Below are 25,827 nucleotides of genomic sequence, written 5' to 3' on the forward strand. Positions count from 1 at the left end.
ATCAATATGGTTTATAGTGTGATAGTACTTTGACAGTACTTGACAGTTCATCTATCTTTTGATAGATGCTTGGTCATGTCAAATAAATAAATTGCGTTTCGTTTCACTTGTAGCAACAAAATAAAATGAATAAGAGAAAGCAAATGTTCATTAGATTTATATTATACAGTATACTTCCAATTAACTGAAAACCGGAATTCTAAATATCGGAAAGTTTCTTCAGGTACGATGTCACAATTTGAAAAAAAGTTGAATCAGTTGTACAAAGGAAAAATTTGTCCACAGGTTACACATTGAAAGATTATTTATTTATAAATTGTCATTTTTTGCCGTGAGTTACTGCAACTTGGTGATAAATTACATTGTGGCATTCTCAGAATTCTCACCCGTATCGCGCTCACTCCCTGCTTGCCTGCCTGAGCCATGCTGCTGCTCTCTCCCTGCTCACCTCCCCAATCCGCTCTCTCTCCGCTCACCCACCCAAGCTATGCTGCTGCTCTCCCTCCCTGCTCGCTCGCCTGAGCCACTCTCTCCTTACTCATCCGCCCAAGCCACACTCTCCCTGCTCGCCCAAGCCAAATATCCTTTCAGCGAGGTCACTGAAATTCCTCTGGAGGACAATCCCTGTGCAATCTCCTACCACTTACAGGTGAAGTAAGACCTCGGGCTACTGGACAGGAGTAGGGACCTTAGGTTCCTGGGCAAGATTGGTGAAGGCGGTGGGGAGGTGTTGGCGATCAGAACAGCCTGTACAAGTATTCTCCTGATGCTAGTTGTCTGCATAAAGAAAATTCCAGAATATCCAAAAAATCTGCTTGAGATAGGTCCAGTCCCAAACATTTCAGATAATTGGAAACATACTAGTGTAAAAATTAATCAGCTTTTTTTTTAATGTTATTTGTAATTTTACACTCAAACTTTACAAACATCACAGGGGATCACTCCTCCCCTTTTACAAATTTATATCGTCCTTATTTCACTGCCCCCCCCACCCCAATATTGACAAAGATAGATGTCTCAATATTTAAAAATCACTTTAAAAAATAGAGTGCCAGCCAGGCCTCTAAATTACTCCTCGTTCTTGACATTTCAGGACTTGTGTGAGCCTATTGTCCACTGTTTCCTTCTGAGAGAGGCATTGGGAAGGTTAATCACTCTTGCATCTCAATGTATTGCAAGTATGGCTGCCACACCTTAACAAACATGTTGTGTTCTCTTCTTATAGGTAATTTTCTCCAGGGGAACAGAGTTAATCACTCTGCATCTCTGTGTTCTGTCGTACTATACTTAGCTGGAAGTCAGATTTGGCCATAGCCAAGGCATCTTTTACAAATTGAATTAGGTGTTTGGACAACCCCAGACTCATGTCCATAATATCCCCCACAGGAACAGCGCTGGATCCTGTCCACCCCTGTAATTTTTTTTACCAAAATGTCCCCTAATTCTACCCAAAAGGGTCTCACCTTGGAACATAGCCAGGTTGAGTGCACAAAGGTTCCTATCTCGATGCCACATCTAAAACATGATTGAGATTTCCAGTTTTGCCTTGTGTAGTTTTTGTGGTGTAAGGTACAGTTGGTGCAGAAAGTTGTACTGCATCAGCCTTCATCTGGCATTAATAACTACCATCATGGTGTCCCAACATAGGTTGGACCAGCATCGTTCGTGTTTGTTGTTCTTAAGTCTAACTCTCATCTTCTCTTCGATTTATGGAGACCTGATTTTGGGCCTTCATTTTGGCGTGATAAATTTATGTGTGATCCCTTATTGAATTAGAGCCTCCATTTCACGACACAGCGGCTGAAGCTAATTTGACCCTCAAAAAAGATCTTAATTGAAGATAGCAGAAAAGAGGTCTTGTTTGTTAAATTAATTTTGTTTTGTAATTGCTGAAATGACATGGGCTGCCCCTTCTCATAGCAGTCTTCGATACATTTGATCCCTTTCTGGCACCAGGTGTCCAGGATCTTACTATTCATGATCATAGGAATGCTGGAGAAACTCAGTAGGTCCAACAGCATCCATAGGCAAAGATACATACTGTGAAAAGGTTAAAATGTATTTCTTACAAGCAAATTATGTTTTGTGGCTTTCAAAAAGATTGTTTACTATGTCTTCATAGGACAATCTTCGAGCCAAGGTTACAGCTGAATTTTCAGCCACCTTCAAGAGATTACCAGTTAGTTTCTTTGTTCTATGAAATGGTAAAGGACTTAGAATGTTCCAACAACTTTTATTAATTTTTAAATCATCATTTAACGAAGTTTAGCACTGTCTAACATTTTTTTTTAAAAACGGCTTGTAACAACGAATAGCAACTAACACTAATGTCAAATAGACCATGGAAAACTCAACTCCACTTTAGAACGGATTTTTTTTTGAAGACTTTATTTAAAATTTTATAACATGAATACAATAGAGAATTACATTTAAAGAAAAATAGAAAAAAAATTTAAAAAGGTATGATTACAATATTACATCAGAAAATTACACAAAATAGCCCCCCCCCCCGTTAATTGTAACACAATATTAATAGTCTAACTTAAAATTAGTCCAACCCTCCCCCCCCAAATAAAGAGTGACACTTTAGAACGGATTTGTTTGAAAAAGTCAGACAACAACATTCTAATTCCTGCAAGCGATTATAAAGAAAAATAATTGCTACATACTGTAACCAATGTTTTGACCTGAGCAAATCATCATAAGCAAAAAGCAGGCAGGCATCTGAATAAAAAGGTAGGGGGAGGAACTACTGCAATGTTTGACATTCATTTCATAGCAGTCTGATTGATAATATTCAGTCTGCTACGCATGGCTGCAGAATGGGTAGAATGCGATATTTACACCCAAGACATTGCCAAACATTTTGCAACTAATTTCTAACTTTTAAGTTTGATCACTGTTGTAGGCAGAATTCTAACAACTAATAACTGGACCCCACAATCAACAATATGGAAATAGAATGAAATGTTTTAGTCATAACAATTTAGGGGGGAAAAAAAATTGGCTTCAGAAAAAATATTGGCTTAGATATACATGACAAATATCCTGTTCTTTGAAGCAGCACTGTGGAAGGCCTTACGTTTGCAAGGGAGCAAACATTTTCTAAATTCAAAGTGCACTAAAGTTTGAGCTGTGACACATTACCAAAGATTATTTGTAAACAAAAGAAGAAACTGTAGCGGCGGCTACGCTACTCCTGCAATAACACACGCAACCAGTCAGGTTGAGCTCAGTGAGCAGACTAGTTTATTGCAGACTGCTGGGCTGCACTTATACTCCCAGACAGGACCTGGCTGAGAACCGCGCTGGAGGGCACTGACGTTATTCGGGCGTCACATGGTCCCCAAGCGCAGGTTTCTGAACCCCAAGCTGAAAGGAAGGGAAACCCCCGACGGCGCAATTTTGGCCGACTGCCCCGGCACGTGGCTTACAAGCGGGGCCGGTTCGCCTGCCTTGTGGTGAGCTGCCACACAGCACGCCCCCCCCCACCCCAAACCTGCACCAATGTCCTTTTTTGCCGGGCAGCCTCACTTCTTGAGGTGCGCTAGCTTCACCCAGTCCATGGTAAACAGCTCATGCCTGCCACCCAAGTCCAGTGTGAACATTGAGCCTGAACGCTGTATAACCCTGTACTGCCCCTCGTACGGTCACTGCAGAGGTGTCGCAGTCGGGCCCACTGAACAAAAACAAACTCCGTGGAAAGCAGCTCGCCAGGAATGTGAGTCAGGCAGGTGCCATGCCTGGGAGGCGGTGGGGGTTCAAAGGAGTCCAAGTGTGCCCTGAGGTGAGGAAGAAGTTCATGTGGCGACCGCTGGGGATTGTGAGGTGAGTTGACGAACTCACCAGGTAGTGCTAAGGGCACACCATAGACCAGCTCAGCTGATGATGCCTGCAGATCTTCCTTGGGAGTGGAGCGGATGCCCAGGAGCACCCAAGGCAGTTCATCTGTCCATTCAGGACTGGTGAGGTGGGCTATGAGCACCAACTTAAGGTGGCGGTGCAGATGTTCGACCAGTCCATTGGTCTGTGGGTGGTAGGCCATGGTGCGGTGTAGCTGTATCCCCAACCTGTTGGTGAGCTGTGCCCAGAGCGCAGATGTGAACTGGGCACCCCGATCGCTGATGGGGACCCAACCATGCAACAGGGCTCGGGAGCAGGAGTCGGTGGAGGCGTCTGGCATCGGGATCACCTCAGGCCAGCGAGTGGTGCGGTCCACCACCGTAAACAGGTAACGGTTGCCCCGGGAAATGGGTAAGGGCTTGACGATGTCCACATGTATGTGGCTGAACCGTTCCCGGACGTGCTCGAACTCCTGTACGGGTGCCCTGTGGTGCCTGTGCAAGTTGGACGCCTGGCAATGGGTGCATGTTCTGGCCCAGCCCACAATCTGCTTCCGCAGGCCATGCCATATGAACTGTTCTGCCACCATCTGGACCATGGACCTGATGGATGGATGTGAAAGGTCATGGATGTGATGGAAAACCTGCCTGCACTACTGCTGTGGAACCACTGGCCGCAGGGTGTCCAAGGAGATATCGCACAGGACGGTGCCTTCGCCGCTCGGAGTCAGGAGGTCTCAGAACCAGAGGCCGGTGATGGCGGTCTTGAAGGCTCTCGTCTCCTCATCAACTTCCTGATCCTGGGCAAGCTGGTTGAAGTCGAGGCCAGGCGTCAGCGCGCAGATGGCCAGTTGCAGGAGTGCATCGGCAACCACATTGTCCTTCCCCGCCTTGTGCCAAATGTCGGTGGCAAACTCCAACACGAAGGAGAGGTGACGCTGCTGGCGGGCCGACCAGGGATCCTTTGCCATCGCAAGCACCTGGGTGAGGGGTTTGTGGTCGGTGAAGATGGTAAAAGTCCTCCCCTCCAAAAAATAGCGGGAATGCAGCACCACCAGGTACATGCCCAGTAACTCGCGGTTGAAGGCACTATACTTGCGTTCCAGCAGGCGGAACAGGCAGCTAAAGAATGCCAGCGGCTTCTAATGCCCATTCACCTGCTGCTCCAGGACAGCAGTGACAGAGAGTGCCATATGCAGGTCGGTGTGTGGGTGGGCGAGCATGGCGGCCTTCGCAAGGGCGTCCTTGGTGCCTTGGTGGCCTTGAATGCGGTGCAGGCTTCTGGGTTCCAAGCGAGCATCTTGTGCTTGGCTGCGATGAGGGCGAACAACGGCTGCATGATGCGTGCAGCTCCCGGGATGAAGCGAAATCCTGCAGCCCCTTGAGGCGGTTTGGACGTGGGAACTCCCTGATGGCGGCAACCTTCGCAGCGGCAAGCCTGGCTTTTCGGCCATGATGTTATGGCCAAGGAACTGAATGGACTCTTTCCTGAACTGTCACTTGGCCGGGTTGATGGTAAGGCCAAAGTCAGCCAGCTGGGAGAAAAGGGCACGTAGGTGGGCCTTGTGTTGTGCCCAGTCCTTGCTGGCAACAAGGATGTCTCCAAATGAATAAAGACGAAATCCAAGTACCTGCCCACCGAGTCCATGAGGCGCTGGAAGGTCTGAGCGGCATTCTTCAGCCCGAACTGTATGTGCAGGAATTCAAACAGGCCAAAGGGGGTGATGATGGCTGTCTTGGGTATGTCCTCAGGGTGTACTGGAATTTAGTGATATCCGCGCACCAGGTCAACCTTGGAGAATACCCTCGCACCGAGCAGGTTGGCCATAAAGTCCTGGATGTGAAGGATGGGGTAACGTTCAGGAACGGTTGCCTCGTTGAGCCATCGATAGTCTCCGCAGGGATGCCAGCCGCAGTGTAGTGTGTATTCCCAGGGTAAGGGGAAGCACCCAACTTTTCATTGTTGTATAATAAATGTTCTTTGTTGGGGAGGAGTCACGCGATGGAGTAGTGGCCGGACGGTGAACTCCAGCCCTCTCCAGAAAAGTCGGGAAAAACAAGAGAAAACACAAAGGCACAGAAATAAAAGTTACAGAAAAGTGAGTATAAAGGTGGAAAGAAGATGGCGACAAAAAAAGAAAAGTCGAAAGCAACGGTAAGAAGAGAGGAAGAGAAGACAAAGGAGGGAAAAGGTGAAGGCCTTACCTGTCCGAAGAGGCCCGCTGCGGAGAGAGAAACCCGCTCCCTCAGGTCGGTAAATAATGGACTACAAAAATGGCTCGCAGAGCCGAACAAAAGTGCGCAACCGCGCATGCGCGAAGTTTCGCGCATGCGCGATGCGAATGAAAAAAAACACACCGACGGGAGGGGGGACCAGCTGGGGAGTCGATCTCCACAGCCGGCAACGACAGCTGCAGAACACCTGCAGCAAGAAGAGACCACAGAAGACAATAGAAACAAGATAGAAGAGGAGGAAAGGGCACCAAAGAAACAACAGATGGTCAACCCAGAGGAAGAAGAAGAGGAAGAGTATGGTGAAATAGAAGAAGAAAAGAGAGGCAAGGTAAAGGATATACTTGCTCTTATTAGAGGATACATGGAATCATTTAAAGAATGGCAAACACAGGAATTTAAGGATTTAAGAAAAAGAATAAACAACACAGAGGAGAAAATAATTAAAATGGAGATGACCTTAACAGAAATGGGAAAAAAAATGGACAAGATGGAAGAGCGGGCAGTAGCAGCAGAAATGGAGGTAGAAGACTTAAAAAAGAAATTGGAGAAATCTAATAAAAAAACTAAAGAGACACAAGAACTACTAGCTCAAAAAATAGATACAATGGAAAACCATAACAGAAGAAATAACATAAAGATAGTGGGCCTTAAGGAAGATGAAGAAGGCAAGAATATGAGGGAGTTTATAAAAGAGTGGATCCCTAAGACCCTAGGATGTCCAGAACTACAGCATGAAATGGAAATAGAAAGGGCACATAGAGTATTGGCCTCTAAACCACAACCACAACAAAAACCAAGATCTATTGTAGTAAAATTCCTAAGATATACTACAAGAGAAAAGGTACTGGAGAAGACAATGGAAAAAGTAAGAGAGGGCAACAAACCACTGGAGTATAAAGGGCAAAAAATCTTCATTTATCCAGATATAAGTTTTGAACTCCTAAAGAAGAGAAAAGAGTTCAATACAGCAAAGGCGATTTTATGGAAGAAAGGGTATAAATTTATACTAAAGCATCCAGCGGTATTGAAAATATTTATTCCAGGACAACAAAACAGACTATTCTCGGATCCAGAAGAAGCACGAAAATTTGCAGAACAATTACAAAAATAGACTGAGGGAGGAAGACGGGTAATGAGAGTTAAAATGATCACGACTGATATGTATGTGGGTAAAGACAAAAATAGACTGAGGGATGAAGACGGGTAATGAGAGTAAAAATGATCACGATTGATATGTATGCGGGTAAAGAGGTATAAGAGTGAATAGAGACAATGAGCATACATGAATGTATCTGTACTTAGAGGAAAATATGGATAGTATAGACAAGAATTAATAAGGGAAGGTAATGGAATAGAGAGAATAAGGAGGGAATTAAAAGAGGGACCTTTGTGACATATGAAAAGTGAAATCTTTTCTGGGGGAGGCGGGGTGGGGGGAAATAGCGGTCACTGCAAAATCAGTTGACGCTTGCGAGTGGATTCGCAAATCCAAATGGAGAGGGGAGATGTGGTTGTCCGACAAGGGATAAAGGACAACTCAGGAGGTGAAGGGGAGATTGGGGATAAATAAGATAGAAATAGGAGAATAAGGAAAATGTTAGATGTTGTAGGAATGTTGTCTTATAAAGAGTTGAAAATAAGAAAACAGAAATGGAAAAGGAGGAAAGGTAATGATGGAAAAACGGAAAGAGAAGATAAACAAAATATAAAAGGGCTACGCTGAACTATATGTCTTTAAATATTAATGGAATACATAACCAAATTAAAAGGAAGAAACTACCAAATTTAAATGAATAAATGTATTCCATTAGAAAAAATAACATATTGGTTAAGAAATAACATAGAAATATTCGAACAAGTATAGGAGCCTTACATTAAATACAATAGCGAAAACCTACCGGGGACAAACATTACCTAAGTTGATGGAAGGAGAAGGAAAGAAAAGAATGGACTCAGTAGAATTTCTGGTGTAATTTTGTTGAATGACAACATTGTCTGACTGGCTTAATGCAACCTAGATTGTATACCTAAAATGGATGAGGGGGGGGGTGGGGGGGTGGTTTGGGAGGAAAGGGGGGGGGGGGAGAAAAAGTCACTGTATATGTGTGAAAAGAAATAGTGTATATCATGGCTAATGTGATTTATGGTGTGAAAAATAAAAAAATTTAAAAAAAAAAAAAAAAAAAAAAAAAAAAAAAAAAAAAAGGATGCCAGCCGCCGGAGGCTTTCAGGACCAGGTGGAGCTGCGAGGTCCACAGGCTGTCAGACTGCCGAACGATCCCCAGCTCCAACAGTTGCAAAAACTCCTCCTTCGCTACCTGGAGCTTGTCAGGCGAGAGCCGGAGTGCCTTGGCGTGAACCGGCGGGCCCTGGGTGGGGATGTGGTGGAACACCCGTGGCGTGGCGAGGCAGCATAGAACTGAGGCTTGAGGAGTGTCGGGAACTCATCCAGGATCTGCTGGAACTTGTCTCTGGGTGTGCTGATCGTGGCCATCTGCAGTTGCTCCAAGCGGGAGGCAACGAGGCGAACATGCCCACCAGGCACCTACCTCGTATGTCCACCAGAAGCCAGTGTGCGAGGAGGAAGTCTACACCCAGGAGGGCAGTCGGGAGGGATGACACGGTGAACCTCCACACGAAATTCTGTTGGCCGATCTGGAAGTGGACTATCTTGTCTCGATACATCCTGATCGCCGTTGCGTTGGATGCACAGAGGGAAGGTCCACGAGATCGGTTCCTGGATTCGATGGCCGTGGCCGGTATGATGCTGATCTGGGCTCCAGTGTCAACGAGGAACCACCGGCCGCTGACTGAGTCCCGCAGGTAGAGAAGATTGTGTCCTTGGCCAGCCGCCGCAGCCATTAACAGTGGCCAGCCTGGTCATTTCCCTGGAACGAGCAGGGTTGACGACACTTCGGAGCCTTGGCTCCCCAGCGCTGGTGGTAGAAGCAGAGGTCTGAAGCGGTTGCTATGGCCTTGGTTATGCTCTTGGGGGCCCCTGTAGGGGCCAGGTACTCTACCGCAGCGCTGGGGGCAGGCTTGGCGTGGTCGTGCCTGTGCCTCGTGACCTGCTGGACCACTGGGCCTTCTGAGAATCATGCGAGCCATAGCTCTTGGGCCATCTGGGCCACCTTCCTCGGGTCAGTGAAGCTCTCCTGAACCAGCAACGGGCAGATGTCCCCAGGCATATGTTAGAGGAAGATGCGCTCAAAAAGTGGGCAGTTGATGTACTCACCCATGAGCGCAAGCATCTTGTTCATCAGCTCCATCGGGGACCTGTCCCCCAGGGCGTCAAGGTGCACCACCCGAGCGGCACGCTGGTGTCCGGATAGTCCAAGAGACCCAGTAAGCACTCGCTTGATGGTCTCGTACTTGTCCTCGGTGGGTGGGCAGTGAACAAGGTGCAGCATGCATCTGGAGGTGGCCTGGTCCCAGGGCAGTGACCACATGGTAGGATTTGGTTGTGTTGAATGAAATCTGGTGGAAGTGAACCAGGTCTCCGGCTCCTGAACCCAGAATTCAGGCAGTTTCATGGCTATAGCGCTGATCCCAGGCTCGCTCATGATGGGTTCAAAGATGTTTGAATCAGTCAGGGTCACCAATTGTAGCAGCGGCAATACTGCTCCTGCAATAACACACACAACCAGACGGGTTGAGCTCAGTGAGCAGACTAGTTTTTTGCAGGCTGCTGGGCTACACTTATACACCCAGACCGGACCTGGCTGAGAACCGAGCTGGAGGGCGCTGACGACATCCGGGCGTCACGTGGTCCCCAAGTGTGGGTTTCTGAGCCCCGAGCTGGAAGGAAGGGAAACCCCCGACGGCGCCTTGGCCAGCTGCCCCTCTGTGTGGCTTACAAGCGGGGCCGGTTCGCCTGCCTTGTGGTGAGCCACCACAAAACAAACTTTTCAAACAATCTGTGCCATGTGGCAGTCCCCAAGTCCTGCTTGGACTTCCAAACAAGCAAGAGCCCAAGAAATTTGCAAAGGGAGTATTTATCATCTCCATGGGACCATAAGACATCAGACCAGTTCCTCAAGAGATCAAAAACAGTATTAATTTCCATGTCAATTTGATTGTGTAAAACAAGGAGTCAGAGGTTGCCATTATACTGGATTCCCGAAAATCATTACATCCTTATCTTCAATTGAGATTTTGAAACAGGCAACTTTAAGACAAAACCAGTTTAGTGCAGCAGTGTACATCATTTATTCAGTAAGTATAAAGGCTATTTGCACCAACTTGTTGATACCAGATTACATTTTGCAAAATTCTCCATCCACTCTACTGTATGCAGTCCAGTTTGTAATATCCTTTCTTCCATACTTGGTTCTGAGATGCTTCTTGTTGAAGTATGTTCACGTTTTCCCTTTCTTCAATTAAGTTGCTCTTCCTGCAGTTTATACAAAACTATTAACATCTGCTTCATAACCCTTCTCTACATTTGCTACTTAAAGTACAATTTTTTTCTTTTGAAATCTAAGGTGACTAGACTGGATTAAATCATTCAATTTTTGACTTGTTTTTCTATTATACCTGATTTGTCTGAGCTGGAATGGAGCCACATTTTGGAGCCAAATGCAATGCACCAAAACCTCAAAGTGTACTTAAGGTAAAAGAATACCTCCAGCAACATTTAATATCACTTTTTAAAAAAATGATCTTCTATTTTCACACAATTTCTTCCAATTCCTCTTTCTTCCCAGAAAGTTCTAACTTATGAGATTTTGATGATAGCAATACTCTTTCCTTCAGAGCAAGCTTTCACCCATTTCTGAATCACAAACACTTGAATATCTGATCAGCTCATTAACAAAGGGATGCTGCTATCTCAATCAGATGCGCTGAGATCAGATGATTCAGCACTAACTGGAATCGAATTACAACCTCTTCATTAATTGTTTTGCTTCAAACGGTATGATTAATTTCTCTAAATTTTATGTTTGCATTCAAAATATTTAACTTTTAATTCATAATTTAGATCTACAAAATCAAGAGGACTTACATAACTTTCAGCCTACTAGTTCCTCTTTGGGGTTAATAATGTCTATAACCATTCCACAAATTACAAATAATTAAATTCAGATGGAAAAGATTCACAGTTCCTCAATCTGTTGTAGCTAAAGGGGTGTTTTTCTTTCTTAGAAAGGCATATATTTGACATAATAAAAAGAACAAAGTGCTGCATATGTTCTTTTGTATTCTCATCCTATGCCCTTACATCTCCACACTTTGCAGACAGCTCCTTCTAAGCCTTCATATCTTGCAACTTTAACCAATTTCCTCTCTTCAATCTAAAACATTAACTCAATATTTTTCCACAAGTACTGCCCAACCTGCAGAGTGTTTCCAACATATTCTGCCTTTATATCAAGTTTCCAGTATGCTTTATTTTAATTTTCTTTAAAATAATACTTTCAAATAAAACCATTGAAAATTCTGCTTAAAGAACATTAATTTGAAATGTTAATACAGTAATCACTCACTGCATGTGCTGCCTGGTTTACTGAGAATTATCTGTATTTTTTATTCACACTACTGATATTTAGTTTGTTTTTAGCATTTAGGTTTTGCGATTTTTAAAAAATTTAGACATACAGTATGATAACAGGCCCTTTTGGCACATGAGCCCGTCCCACCCTACAACCCCCAGTATGTTTTGAACAGTGGGAGGAAACCGGAGGCCCCAGGAAAACCCACATGAACACAGGAAAAATGTATAAACTCCTTACAGACATCGTAGGAATCGAACCCTTGTCTCGATCACTGTTGCCTTAACAGCGTAGCGGCTAAGCATGATGTTGAAGTAATTATTTTTCTTAACATGACCATGGATGTTACAGACTCTTCACTTACACTTAGCAAGGTAAAACTAAATGTAGAACAATTGCCTATCACTAGCTTCCCCAACAATGATGATTCACTTTAAGTCCTTCCAATTATGATCTCTCCGCTGTTCAATAGGGTGCTGTCAAAATCATCTTAATTGTTGACAAAACAGGGTCTGGCTTGGTCACTGCTCTAAAACATATGGACTTCAAAAATGGCCTGGTCAAAATGACCTCCAAATATAATCCAGAAACCCAAATAAATGGCAACAAGGGTTTGGGAAACATAATCTGGTCTCGTGAAAAACTGACAGATGGCAAACTGAGAAAATTCCTGAACAGCCTCTTGCAGTCAATAAGTGCTTTAATAGTAGCATGTTACTTTCATTCATCCAAAGCTACTAACTGGTCTTAACCACATTAATACAGTTAAATCAAACCCAAAGATAAAATCATATCCATAATGACGAAATGAATTTTAATAATGCCGTGTACCTTAAAACTAAAACTAATAAGCTTCAATAAAAAAGGTGTTGATCTGTACAGAAATGGATGATGGTGAATTTTTTCCCCTTAAACCTGACATGATTTGGTGGGATGCTACTGACTCTTCATTTTGCTTGGGTAAAACTAGATTGAATAATATTTTCATTAACTGATGGTTTAAACATAAATCAAGATTTTGCTGTTTCATCTTTGCACTTAAATTCTAAAAATCTCAAGCTCAATTCCACAGAATCATGAAGTCCCTGTGAAAATTGAAAACCAAGATTAATTTATGCCAGGAAAATTTGTACTGGGGATGGTTAACGAAATGCTGTTACAATGCCTAACGTCGAAGTACTCGAGATGGCAGAGGTCGACAGCATCGAGTCCACGCTGCTGAAGATCCAGCTGCGCTGGGTGGGTCACGTCTCCAGAATGGAGGACCATCGCCTTCCCAAGATCGTGTTATATGGCGAGCTCTCCACTGGCCAACGTGACAGAGGTTCACCAAAGAAAAGGTACAAGGACTGCCTAAAGAAATCTCTTGGTGCCTGCCACATTGACCACCGCCAGTTGGCTGATATCGCCTCAAACCGTGCATCTTGGCGCCTCACAATTTGGCGGGCAGCAACCTCCTTTGAAGAAGACCGCAGAGCCCACCTCACTGACAAAAGGCAAAGGAGGAAAAACCCAACACCCAACCCCAACCAACCAATTTTCCCCTGCAGCCGCTGCAACCGTGTCTGCCTGTCCCGCATCGGACTGGTCAGCCACAAACGAGCCTGCAGCTGACGTGGACTTTTACCCCCTCCATAAATCTTCGTCCACGAAGCCAAGCCAAAGTTACAATGCCAGCGACCAGGGATTGAATCTGGTGCAGTCTGTAAGGAGTTTGTACTTTCCTCATGTCTGCATGGGTTTAATCTGGGTGCTTTAGTTTCATCTCGCCATTCAAAAAAGTACCAGAGATGTAGGTCAATTGAGTGACATAGATTCGTAGGCCGAAAGTGCCTGTTATCGTGCTATATGTCTAAAAAAATTGTGTATTGCAGTTTGCAATGTCGTCGAGATATTTACCAAACAGTTAAATTTGTAAGAGACACTAAATTCACATTGAGCCAATAAACACAATTTGGGATCCAGTTTGTCAATTTCTTAATGAAAGAAAACAATTTGCTTACTGGATGAGCAAGGTTTTCCAACTCCAGTACAACTCCAATTATCCGAAATCGGATTATCCAAAATCCTCAGTTATTTGAAATTGTTTGGACCTGGAGGTGACTCTGTTCAGCTCCAAAAAAAATTTCAGATAATTGAGGGTTTCAGAAAATTCAGAAATCCTCATATATCCAAAAAATTTCAAAGCTGAAATGACATCATTTCGCCTCCAAAAACTTGTGGATAAATGAGGATATCCGAAACAATCAGAAATCCTCAGTTAACCAAAATGCTTTCAGAGCCGAACTGACATCACAGGTTGAAAATATTTTTGGAAATTTGGTAAAACCTCTAAGTATTATTTTGAGTTTTTGCTGTTGAATGTATCTTATTTTGTTCAGGCTGTTTTTTTGATAAGAATTAAACATTTCATGCTTTAAAAATCTTCCCTTTTTGTTTGTTATTGATTCAACAATGTTACAAGTGATTTGCTTTAGCTACTGAGCTGTTTTTAAAAAAATGACCATTTATCTGAAAATATCATTTATCAGAAATAGGCCTGGACCAAAACATTTTGGATAATTGGAGTTGCTCTATATGAGTTTTGAGATATAGCAAAGAAACAGGGATTTGTGGCCCCAAAGCCTAATGACATCCAACTTACATTAGCTAATTTCATGATACATATTATGGTAGTAGTAAATAAAGAAAGTACAATTCACTCTCTATTCTTTTCCAAAATATGTGGCTAAAGAAAATATAGTTGTTTTCCAGCTGGCCTTCAAGGTTAAGCATTGCTTATTTGTGCAGAACACTGTATGCCAACAGCAGTATTTTTTTTAAAATCAAAACTCCTCCAACTGCATATTGTAAATATAAAGTAGGAAATGCTGGAAAGGCACACAAGGTTAGGCAGCATCTGTCGAAAGAAAAATGCTTCAGCTCAGAATTGATAAAGTTTCATCAGAATCATTAACTTTGTTTTTCTTTCCATAGTAGATACCAAACACTTTCAATTTTTATCTTACACACATTTAAATGACCTGAAGAGTTAGAATATCATTCGTATGCTTCTGTTGCTTAAGTACTGAGCAATAATAGCCTTAAAGTCTTTTATGTAAAATAAAAACCTACTTCTTCAAATGCTATTTTACCAATGAAAAGAATGAAACTGGAATGTAAAATTATCTTGCAGTGTCTATAAAATCCATTCAAGAAGACATCACAGTAATAAGCCTCAAATAGAAAAAATAAAGTCAATCTTCGATTTAAAGCTTTAACATTGGGCCAAAAATGTTTTATGGGTTTAAAAATTTGGATACTTCTGCCTTATTGTGGGGAAATAATCCACAATATTTATCTTTTATCAAAGGGGGAGGGTTTTTTTGAGTAAGGTAGGGTTAGAGGGGTTTCTGCTATATGCCATGTATAATTATTAATATTTTGTATTAAGTTTATTAACTTTATGTATCAAAGTTTTAAATTTTAAAAAAAGTATTTAAATAAAATAAATTTCAAATACATTTTCCTAATAATTACTTTGTACTTCAAAAAACAACTGGAGGAAATGTTTTTCATGCTTATTTTATACTTGAATCTGCTTTATTGACAAATATAGACCTGGAGTTGGTCACTACACAAAAATTGGCCATACGTGTCAAAACATTACTTGTGAAAGGCAGTTGTTTGGCCTGTTGAGTTTCTCCAGCATTGTTTTAACTTCAATCACAGTATCTGTAGACTTTCGTGTTTTGCTAAGTAACTGTTAACCCATACGTAGTTTGAAAGATATAGACTGTCAACCAAATGGGAACCTATCATTCTGGTAATGGAATTGTTAAATATTGAAATAAGTGAAACTTTTAATGAGAACCATAGATAATGAAAGGATTTGGAGATCAAGAATTATTTCAATATTTATGGATATACCAATATGTACAGAATGAAGGTGACAAACATAAATACCTGAAAGGAAAACAGAAGCTAACACTGTTGCAGTAAACATCTGGAAGGCGAGCCTTCAACTACAGTGCTATGACAGACCGTGCACGTTATACTTTTATTTCATTATGAACAGTTCTAACAAAGTTAAAAACAACGATGGTGGAGAAACTCAGCAGGTCAAACAGAGTACTTTATGGAGCAAAAATAGAGATACAAAAACAACGTTGCAGGCTTAAGCCCTTCATCAGGCGCCCTGTGCTTGCCTACATTTTGCTCATATCTTGATGAAGGGCTCAAACTGAAATGTTGGTTATGTATCTCTATCTTTGCTCCATAAAGTAAACTGTTTGACCTGAGTTTCTCCAGTACTGTTTTACTCACATCTTGATGAAGGGCTCAAGCCCAAACCATTGGTTATGTATGGTTATCTTTGCTATATATTAAAGTATATTTAAAAAAAACTAGTTTGACCTGCTGAATTTCTCCAGCATTATGTTTTTACTTTAACATAAAGTGTAGTTGCTTAGATCTGCAGTCATTGGAAAATATCACCATTAATTATGCTCAAGGCTGTCCATGGACTGGGTTTTCTTTTGTACAGTTCCACTGGTTGGAAGTCTGATTCAATAAAGTCCAATGCACAGCTGATGTGGGATCTGTGTGAATAAGAAGTGCAAAATCCGTCTCCAACTAATCAGATTAAAGAATCCTTTCAGAGATGCATGGAACTCTGCTTGCAGTATTAAATTTGATGCAAAATAATGTGCAAACAGAAAACAAGGTACGAGTTGAAAGAAAAGCAGCAGGCAGGTGCCTGGGAGACCAACAGACAAAAGGCATTAATGCAACAGAGTGGAAGCCAGGAGAGATAAAAGGTGAGGATTGAAAGTCTGTGTGAATGTGAAGTCTCTTTGAGGGATGCCGACCCTGAAGTTGTTCTCCTTTGCTCTCCGAAGGCAGTTCTGCGGGCTTTTCTCTCACTGCTCCCCCTCTGCAATCCCTGCTGCTCCCCAGCTCTGAGCCATACCTTGCTGGAGGGCTCAATCAAGCCCTGTTTCTGTGGCCTCTGATCTGCCCCGGTACGCTGAGTTTCCCCAGCTTTGTGGTCTTCTACTCCAGCCAATGGAGCCTGCAAGGACTGAAGGCAAGGGCCGCTTCTTTCTCCCCTTCCGCGGCGACGGGGCAAACGGCGGTGGGGGGAGGGCCGGCGCCCTTCCGTAGCCGCAAAGAGCGTCGAGGGAGGGAGGCAGTATTCCACACCCCCCCCCCCCCCAACCCCAACGGGCAAAAATGCCGGGCTCCAAAGCAAAGAGGGGAGACCCGCTTCATCGTCAGGCTGAAGGCGACAGCTCCCAGTGGGCGTGGAGGTGCCGCAGAGACACTCCCTCGGCCCTTCTCCCCCACACACGACTGCAAACCTTGGCCGGGCCGGGTAAAAGAAATAGGGCACACTGGGTAAAAAAAAATTACTAACCTTTTTTTCCAACAATTCCTCCCTTCGACCACCATGCACCAGGAGCGGAAACACACTGCCGCTCCTCGCCCGCCCCGCGCCCTGAATCGCGCATGCCTCCTGCTCAGGCACTCCCATTGGTGGCCGCCCTCCGATCGACCGCCCCCGCCCGCGGCCGTCCATCAGACCGAAGGGAGTCGGCTGCAGCCGCGCATCTCGTTGGTCGGACACGACGCCAATCACCCACGCATCGCGCCGCTCCGATCCGGCCCTCCTCCCTTTCCGACCGCCCGGTGCAGGAGTTACTCATGGTCCCGGGTGCTGCCTGACGCCATTTTAACAGCCGTCGCTTCTCCAAAGTTGAATTCAACCCGCGTTCGCTGCCGGCAGATCCTTCAGGATTTGTGCGTTGTCGGCGTTGGTAAGAATGAAAGCCAATGGAGACAGCGTGACAAGACTCAATTCGTGACCGGTCCGGCGCACCGCACCTCGGTGCGCGAGTGCGCCGCCGCTGTTGGTGACGTCACCCATCCTGGTCGGCGCAGTCGCCGGTTGGGAAGAACGCGAGCTGGCGGGCGTCCTGCGTCTCCTGCGCCCTCTGTCGGTCGCTTCACCAGGGAGGTGGGCTGCCATTGGCTCGATGGGGCGAATGGCAATGTTTCGGGGCTCGGAAGAAAATATGTGAAAAGATGACGTGCAATTTGCACCAAAGCTCATCCCCACGGAACAAAGCTGATGCATGAGCAGCCTATTAAATCTCGGTTATCTCAAAAGTGCATTATTTCACAATTGAGGGCTTGAAGAACAGTAAAAAAAATAATGGGTATGAAGTTAGGGCATGAACACAGAAACATTGAAGTTAGGGGTAAACTCTGGCCCTTGGAGCAGAAAAGCAACTTTTTCTCCATAATGTTCTCTTTATTTTTCTTTTAAATTTTTTATTTTTCACACCATAAATCACGTTAGCCATAATGATCTCTTTATGATGACTAAATGTAATGCCTTTACAAATATATTTCATGATTTGACCTCAGTTGCCTTCTGTGGTCGAAATTCTGCACTTTCACTGCTCTTTGGATGAAGACTTTTTTCCTTCATCTCAGTCCTCAATGACCTATTCAATATAGGACATGGACACTGCAAGGCTCGCTGAGTTCTCTATTCAGTCTCCTTTCACTGTTGCCCCTCATTTGATGCTTCCTCACTATCTACAACAGCGCTTCTCAACCTTTTTACCCTTGTGGTTTTCATGTCTCAGGGAACCCCTGCATAAAAATTACTATATATACCATCATTAATATCTATTTTATATTTTTATTGTTGTTCACATGGTAAACATAATTTTTTTTTCAGATAACTTGTTTAAGGAAAAAATGACCCTTTTTTTGTCAAATTTATTGGCAATGCAAAACAAAAGCATACTGCTCATTTATGAGACCTCACACCGAGGTTTTCATTCACAAAAAAAATCTGTAAGCACACACACAAAAAAAATAACCAATATCACATTATAACACATATAAACAGAACGAAAGCAAATAACTATTACAATAGCTTATTGTTTATTGACAATGTTGAAAAGGCAGAAGTTAAATCAAGGTACAATGTCCTATGAACAAATATATGGGCCAAGGAAATGTTATTTTTGAAGCCTATTTAGATAGTGAAATTTGCTCCTCTAATGTTGTGAGACCTGTGCTTGTCTTTTGCTACACAAATACTTAAATTCAAGGACGAACTTTTGATAAACACACACGGATTTCATTTTCAACTGAAAGGAGACTATTTCTGTCTTTGCTTTTGATACTTGTTAAATAAGAAAAGATTTGCTCATACATGTAAGAGTTGAAAACTGCAGCAATATATTTATTGCTTTCCTATGAATGGTAGGATAAGCAAAACTTAAACAAATAAAGCTGAAGCAAATAAATGTAAACAGAGTGAGTAACTCAATGATACACAAATCCTCTACACACAGGTCCTGTCCACTAACCAGTGCAGGTGGTTTCACACTGGCGCCAAATAGACATCACTAAATACATTCCCTATGATTATTATAATTTTAAATAATGAGGTTGAAACCTTTATTATAATAACCAAGGATTTTCCAACAATATGCCGTCCATGTATAGTAAAATTACGAATATAAAATTAAGCAAAAATTACTCAAAAATGCAGTAGCCTATACTGTTTCTCGCGGAAGCTCTAGTGACCTCTTGCAGAACCTTAGGGTTCTGGGGAACACCGATTGAGAAACACTGATCTCGAATTTACCCTCTCTACTGTCCCATCAGGACTTTGTTTCAAATAAGGTCCCTTCTTATTCTAATAAGCTCCAGTGGTTTTCTTTAAACTGCAGATGCTGGAAACCTATAACGGAAGCAGAAAATTCTGGAGTCAGTCACAATCAACTTTCATCTCCACTTTTCCCGCAGATGTCACCTGACCTGTCTTGAGTATTTCCGGCATTTTCTGTTTTTATTTTAAATTTCCAGCATCTGCAATTCCAGTGAACATAAACTCAATCATCCCGATTTTTCTTCATTCAGCAGTTGTGCCATGGTATTTTGTGACTAAACCAACTGAACTGGAGAACTCTCTCCATTCGCCAAAAAAAGCTTTCCTTAGATAAGAAGACTAAAACAGCACACAACACTCAATGTGTGGGGTCACTAAATGGAGTGTCAACCCTTATCGTGCCTGTGATGACCATTTGCCTTCTTCACAGTCTGCTGCAGCTGCCTGCTTGCTCCCAACTCTTCCTCCGGTACATCGACAACTACATTGAGGCAGTCTCATGTGCCCATGATGAACTCATCAATTTTCTCAGTTTCACTGCCAATTTCCACCCTGAACTCAAACTCACCTGGTCCACTCTCCCTTTCATGGATCTCTGTCTCCATCTCAGGAGACAGACTCTCCACTGACATTTATTACAAACCCTCTAACTCCCACAACACCTGGACTACTTGTCCTCATACCCTGTCCCCTGCAAGGACTCCATCCCCTTCTCTCAATTTCTTCGACTCCACCACATCTGCACCCAAGATGAGGTTTTCCAGTCCAGAGCCTCTGAAATGTCTGCCTTCTTCCTCAAACATGACTTCCCCTCCACCACTATTAAATTGGCCTTCACCCACATTTCCTCTATTCCCTATTCATCTGCCCTAGACCTCCCCCACCCCTAGAAACAATAAACACAGAATCCCTCTTGTCCTCACCCACCACTCCACCAGCCTCTGTATCCAACACATTATCCACTGGAATTTCCATCACCTACAACAGGACCCCACCACTAGACACATTTTTCCTTCCTCTCCCCTCTCAGCCTTGCGTAGGGACCCCTCCCTCCATGACTCCCTTATGCACTCTTCCCTCCCCACCCATCAACCCCCCCCCCCCCGCCCACACCTTCCACTGTGGTTGAAGGAGGTGTAATACTTGCACCCACACCTCCTCCCTCACCACGGTCCAAGGTCCCAAACAGACCTTTCAGGTGAAGCAACACTTCACCTGTACCTCCAAAGAACTCATTTATTGCATCCGGTGCACCCTCTGTGGCCTTCTCTACATTGGAGAGACTGGTCGCAGATTAGGAGATCACTTCACCCAGCACCTTCTCCCTGTCCACAACAAAAGCGACCTCCCCGTAGCCAACCATTTCAATTCTGAGTCACACTCTCAAGCTCACATGTTTGTCCATGGCCTTTCACATCACCCCAGCTTGGAGGAACAACATCTCATTTCTCAACTGGACACTCTCCAACACCAGGGCATGAACACTGAGTTCACTGCATTCCACTAATCAGCTTGCCTTTTTCCCCTCCCTGCCCTTTAACTTGTCATTCCAGTTCCTACTTCCTTTCTCTCTCCACCTAGCCTAGACTCCTCCCCACTCCCCAATCTTTCATCTCCCACCCTCACTACCACCCCCCTTCCCCCTTTTGTTCAGACATCTCTCATGTTCCCCCGCCACATCTTGATGAAGGGCTCAAGCCCGAAACATTGATGTATCTTTACCTTTGCTACATAAAGACACTGTTTAACCTGTTGAGTTTCTCCAGCATTTGTGTGTTTTTTCACTTAACCACTGGTGTCAACAGAAACCTGTATTTTACCAGCTTGTTTGCTTTCATCATTTGCTTTTCTCTTCCTTTTCCTGAGCTTTCACCATTCAGATCATAACTTGCTTTCCTCTTTTTTGCCATTGCTTTCTCATTCAACCTGTCCAAATCACATTGGAGCAACTCTGCCTACTCCTCACGGCTCAAGCTACATTTTAATATATAATGTACAGAGCACTGTGGTCCAAGGACCGATCTCTGCAGAACCTCACTGGTTATTGCCTGCTATGATGAAAATAACTATTTTATTTCGCATCTGTCAATTTGCTGCCTGTACATCCTGCAAGCTTAAATTTTGCACTCTAATAGCTCTTGTGGGATCTGGCTGAAAACCTGCCGAGAGTCCAAATATATAAATTTTTTGCCCTCTATCAGGTGCATTCTCCAAAACTTCATATCAATTTGATAAGCATGATTTTGCTTTTGTAAATCTACAGAATGTTGACTTTGACCAGTCCAGTTTCTGCTTTCCAAATCCCCCACTTTTGCACCTTTAATTATAGTATTTTCCCCAAAACCAATGTGGGCTGACCAGTCCACAATACCTTTCTTTCAAGCTGTAAGGTGAAATGAGATACCTACACTCCAACTGACAGGAAATGATCCAAAGACTAAAGAATGTTTGAAAATGATCACACACCATTACCACACCAACATGAGAGTCCATGGCCTCGTACACTGCCAAATCGAGGGCACCAACCTCCAATTTTCTTTAACCCCCTCCCCTAGTCTCTCTTTCCCTTTCCCTGTCTCCTTTCCTCCAGCTCCCCACCCCTTCTCTTCCTTCTATCAGAGAGATTTCCTTCTCAACCCTCTTCTACCATCACACTGTATCCATCTGTAACCTCTTACCCGCACTCCTCCCCCTTCCCCCTTCCATATTTTTATTCAGGTGTTTACCTGTTTTTCCAGATTCCCAATGAAGGGTTCAGCTCCAAAATGTTGGTTTCTTTTGACTTGTTGCGTGATCTGCTCATTTTTCACCACCACCCTCCTCCACTTTAGTATATTCCATTTGAAAATGATGACCGGTGCATCCATTATTTCTGAGGCCACTTCCATGATTACTGTGAGAAGCAGACCATCATGCCCAGGGATATATTATCCTTCAAACCCATCTCTTTCCTAATACTTTTTCCACTACCAGCACGGATTTCCTTCAGTACCTCTCTTTCAGTAGACCTTGGGATCTGTTGTTATGGGAGGTTATTTATATTCTCCACTGTATTTGTTTTGCAATTTTTTTTATGCTCCATTATATATTCCAAAGGCTTATGTTTGCCCTCAGTAATCTCTTTTCCTACATCAACAGCTTTTACAGTTACCTTTTATGTTCCCTGCATATTCATTCTTCCCTTTTTAACTAATCCCTTGGTTCTCCCTTTTATCTACTCAAGGGCAGAATAGAGTATCTTTTTCTGAGCAAAGGGAGTATTCACAGTCTTTATTGGCAGCCAATTCAGAACTGGACTGCTTTAATGTCTGTAGAAAGCCAGTTTCATCAGAGAATTGAGACAACAGCTATATTGTAACCTCAGGAAGGGGGGAAGGTGGGAAACTTGAAAATGGATGCCACAGCAGGATCATTTCATCAAATTGGATGGTGCTAAAAATGGCCAAATAAGCTGACCTAATTACAGAAAAGGACATGATTCTCACAAGATCTGAGTTCATGTGGGTTTTCTCTGGTTTCCTCCCATATTCCCACTCAGTAGTAATTAGTCATGGGTGTAATTAGGCAGGACAGGCTTGGAGGCTGGAAGGGCCTGTAACCGTGCAACATTTCTAAATTAAATTAAATTTTTTCTACTTAATGATCTGAACCAGGCTGAGGTTGATCTATAGAACAAGGAGTTACAATCCCTGACCTTTCTGTATTGGTTTGATTGATCCGCTCTCAGAGTTAGTACAGTTGGTTGCCTCAATCATACTCAATGACCACCAGGAATATTATTCAGTATTGGTCACATCTTCAGTTGTATTCCCTGATATAATTGGGTATTTCAGTCTTTTAAACAAAAGACACCCTCAGCCAAGGCAAGCCCACCACAGGCTGTACAGACCTGGGTGTGTATCCCATATCCATTTCTCTTAGTGGTCATTTGGAGCCCAGATAGGATCCCTCTTTTTCACCCAGAGCCAATGACTGCTCATTTCATCTTAGTCAGAGGAATTTTTCTTTTTAAGGGCCTGCCCTGTGATTCCTACTTCCTTGAGACGCTTGGTCATGGATTTGACAACAAATCCTCCACAACCAAGGTTAAACTCAGAAGAGATTGGATTAGATATCATAAGGGAAGAGTGTGTTGTAATATGAAGATGATTTAAAATGCCCATTCATGATGTGTATTTAAGTCTGACTTCTGATACATTGTTGTATTAATCATTTCAGTTACTGTTTATAATATCACTTAAAGCAGTTTTGTTGAGTGATGTGTTCGCACTTGCTTCACTGAACAGCAACATAGGATGGTACAAACTCAGTTGGTGCTCAAGAACAGTTAAACAAGAGGTCCGAGGTTCAAGGTCAGGGACAACAAGGTTGAACAAAAGTCGATATTTACGAATAAATTTGATGACTGCAGAAAAGCAGTCTCAAAAAAATCTCCCTGATAGAAAATAGAATCAATCTATGCAGAAGCTTTAATCTATCCCCAGGATTCCCAGATGTTCAGTACGTGAACAAATTTTCTTGATCGTGAATTGGAGCTCACTTCAATTCCTCTTTATTCAGTTGGGGTTTTGTTGCACAAGTTCTCTCCCAGGAATGACAAAATACATAATCCTGCTAAAAATGGTTAAAGTGGAACAAGCTGCATTATATATTTGTCTTTGCAGTTAAGAAATAAATAAGCCAAGAAGAACCACTCAAAGTATAAAGTTACTGTGAATTTCTCCAGGACTGTTTCCTTCTGAAAGATTAGCACAAAACACTGCTGTTGTTGGTTACTTCCTTTCAAGGCACCCAGGAAGTCTTTCAGTGATTTTTAAAAAATGTCATTTTAGTTATACTTGAATAGCTGTTTTTTTTAAAATGTTCAAAATCTACCTTAAAATGTGATTCAAAGCACTTCACAGGAACGCCAAATAAAAATTGACAGTCACATGGTGATTATATTTACAGGCGAAAATAAGGGTAATGAAGGCAAATTTTAAAATTTTGAAAAGTTTAATTGCTTCCTGTTTTTCCCCTTGACAGTTTTTTGTTATTATGTGCTGATACGCTATTAAGAATATGCTTTTCATTTTGAATGTACTTCATATTTTAAGAATATTTTCATATATATATTTGGAACTTTGTTTAATTGAGATATTTTACTGTTAATAAGATTTAAATTTTTTAATTATGGATGTATATAACCATATATATAACCATATAACCACTTACAGCACAGAACAGGCCAGTTTGGCCCTACTAGTCCATGCCATTGCAAATCCCCACCCTCCTAGTCCCACTGACCAGCACCCGGTCCATACCCCTCTAGTCCCCTCCTATCCATGTAACGATCCAGTCTTTCCTTAAATGTAACCAATGATCCCACCTCGACCACGTCTGCCGGAAGCTCATTCCACATCCCCACCACCCTCTGCGTAAAGAAATTTCCCCTCATGTTCCCCTTATAATTTTCCCCCTTCAATCTTAAACCATGTCCTCTAGTTTGAATCTCCCCCTTTCTTAATTGAAAAAGCCTATCCACATTTACTCTGTCTGTCCCTTTTAAAATCTTAAACACCTCTATCAAGTCCCCTCTCAATCTTCTACGCTCCAGAGAAAAAAGCCCCAGTCTGCACAACCTTTCCCTGTAACTCAGACCCTGAAATCATGTCAACATTCTCGTGAACCTTCTCTGAGTTACAATTTATTGAATTGTACCTTTTTTCTGCTTGTACAAATTCTTTATCACGGTGTCGAAGGCTTTGGTGAGGTCAACAAAGGTGATGTAGAGTCCTTTGTTTTGTTCTCTACACTTTTCTTGGAGCTGTCTGAGGGCAAAGACCATGTCAGTGGTTCCTCTGTTTGCGCGAAAGCCGCACTGTGATTCTGGGAGAATATTCTCAGCGACACTAGGTATTATTCTATTTAGTAGAATCCTAGCGAAGATTTTGCCTGCAATGGAGAGCAACGTGATTCCTACATCACCTTTGTTGACCTCACCAAAGCCTTCGACACCGTGAGCAGGAAAGGGCTTTGGCAAATACTAGAGCGCATCGGATGTCCCCCAAAGTTCCTCAACATGATTATCCAACTGCACGAAAACCAACAAGGTCGGGTCAGATACAGCAATGAGCTCTCTGAACCCTTCTCCATTAACAATGGCGTGAAGCAAGGCTGTGTTCTCGCACCAACCCTCTTTTCAATCTTCTTCAGCATGATGCTGAACCAAGCCATGAAAGACCCCAACAATGAAGACGCTGTTTACATCCGGTACCGCACGGATGGCAGTCTCTTCAATCTGAGGCGCCTGCAAGCTCACACCAAGACACAAGAGAAACTTGTCCGTGAACTACTCTTTGCAGATGATGCCGCTTTAGTTGCCCATTCAGAGCCAGCTCTTCAGCGCTTGACGTCCTGCTTTGCGGAAACTGCCAAAATGTTTGGCCTGGAAGTCAGCCTGAAGAAAACTGAGGTCCTCCATCAGCCAGCTCCCCACCATGACTACCAGCCCCCCCACATCTCCATCGGGCACACAAAACTCAAAACGGTCAACCAGTTTACCTATCTCGGCTGCACCATTTCATCAGATGCAAGGATCGAC

The 25,827-nt window shown here is 43.1% G+C and overlaps 1 protein-coding gene and 1 long non-coding RNA gene across 7 annotated transcripts in view; both read right to left on the reverse strand.

Moving 5' to 3' along the window:
- Positions 1-17,490, reverse strand: part of znf143b (zinc finger protein 143b) — a 74,704-nt gene extending 57,214 nt beyond the window's left edge. For 2 of the 6 annotated variants that reach the window (XM_069900215.1, XM_069900191.1), the window contains exons 1-2: positions 16,968-17,490; positions 16,046-16,149 (exon numbers count right to left, since the gene is read on the reverse strand). In XM_069900215.1, the coding sequence (XP_069756316.1) occupies positions 16,046-16,149; positions 16,968-17,002 (139 nt within the window). In that variant the 5' untranslated portion in view covers positions 17,003-17,490. Of the gene's footprint in view, positions 1-16,045; positions 16,150-16,520; positions 16,936-16,967 lie in introns of those variants that run through there. The other 4 variants (XM_069900201.1, XM_069900224.1, XM_069900208.1 and 1 more) reach the window with 4 other exon arrangements.
- Positions 10,263-15,024, reverse strand: LOC138744318 (uncharacterized). Its single transcript, XR_011345442.1, has 2 exons — positions 14,214-15,024; positions 10,263-10,470 (listed from the first exon to the last, which is right to left on the reverse strand). It is a non-coding gene; the product is annotated as an uncharacterized lncRNA (long non-coding RNA).
- Positions 17,491-25,827: the final 8,337 nt, after the last annotated feature.

The sequence above is a fragment of the Narcine bancroftii genome, chromosome 1, assembly GCF_036971445.1.
Source record: "Narcine bancroftii isolate sNarBan1 chromosome 1, sNarBan1.hap1, whole genome shotgun sequence".
Taxonomy (NCBI): domain Eukaryota; kingdom Metazoa; phylum Chordata; class Chondrichthyes; order Torpediniformes; family Narcinidae; genus Narcine; species Narcine bancroftii.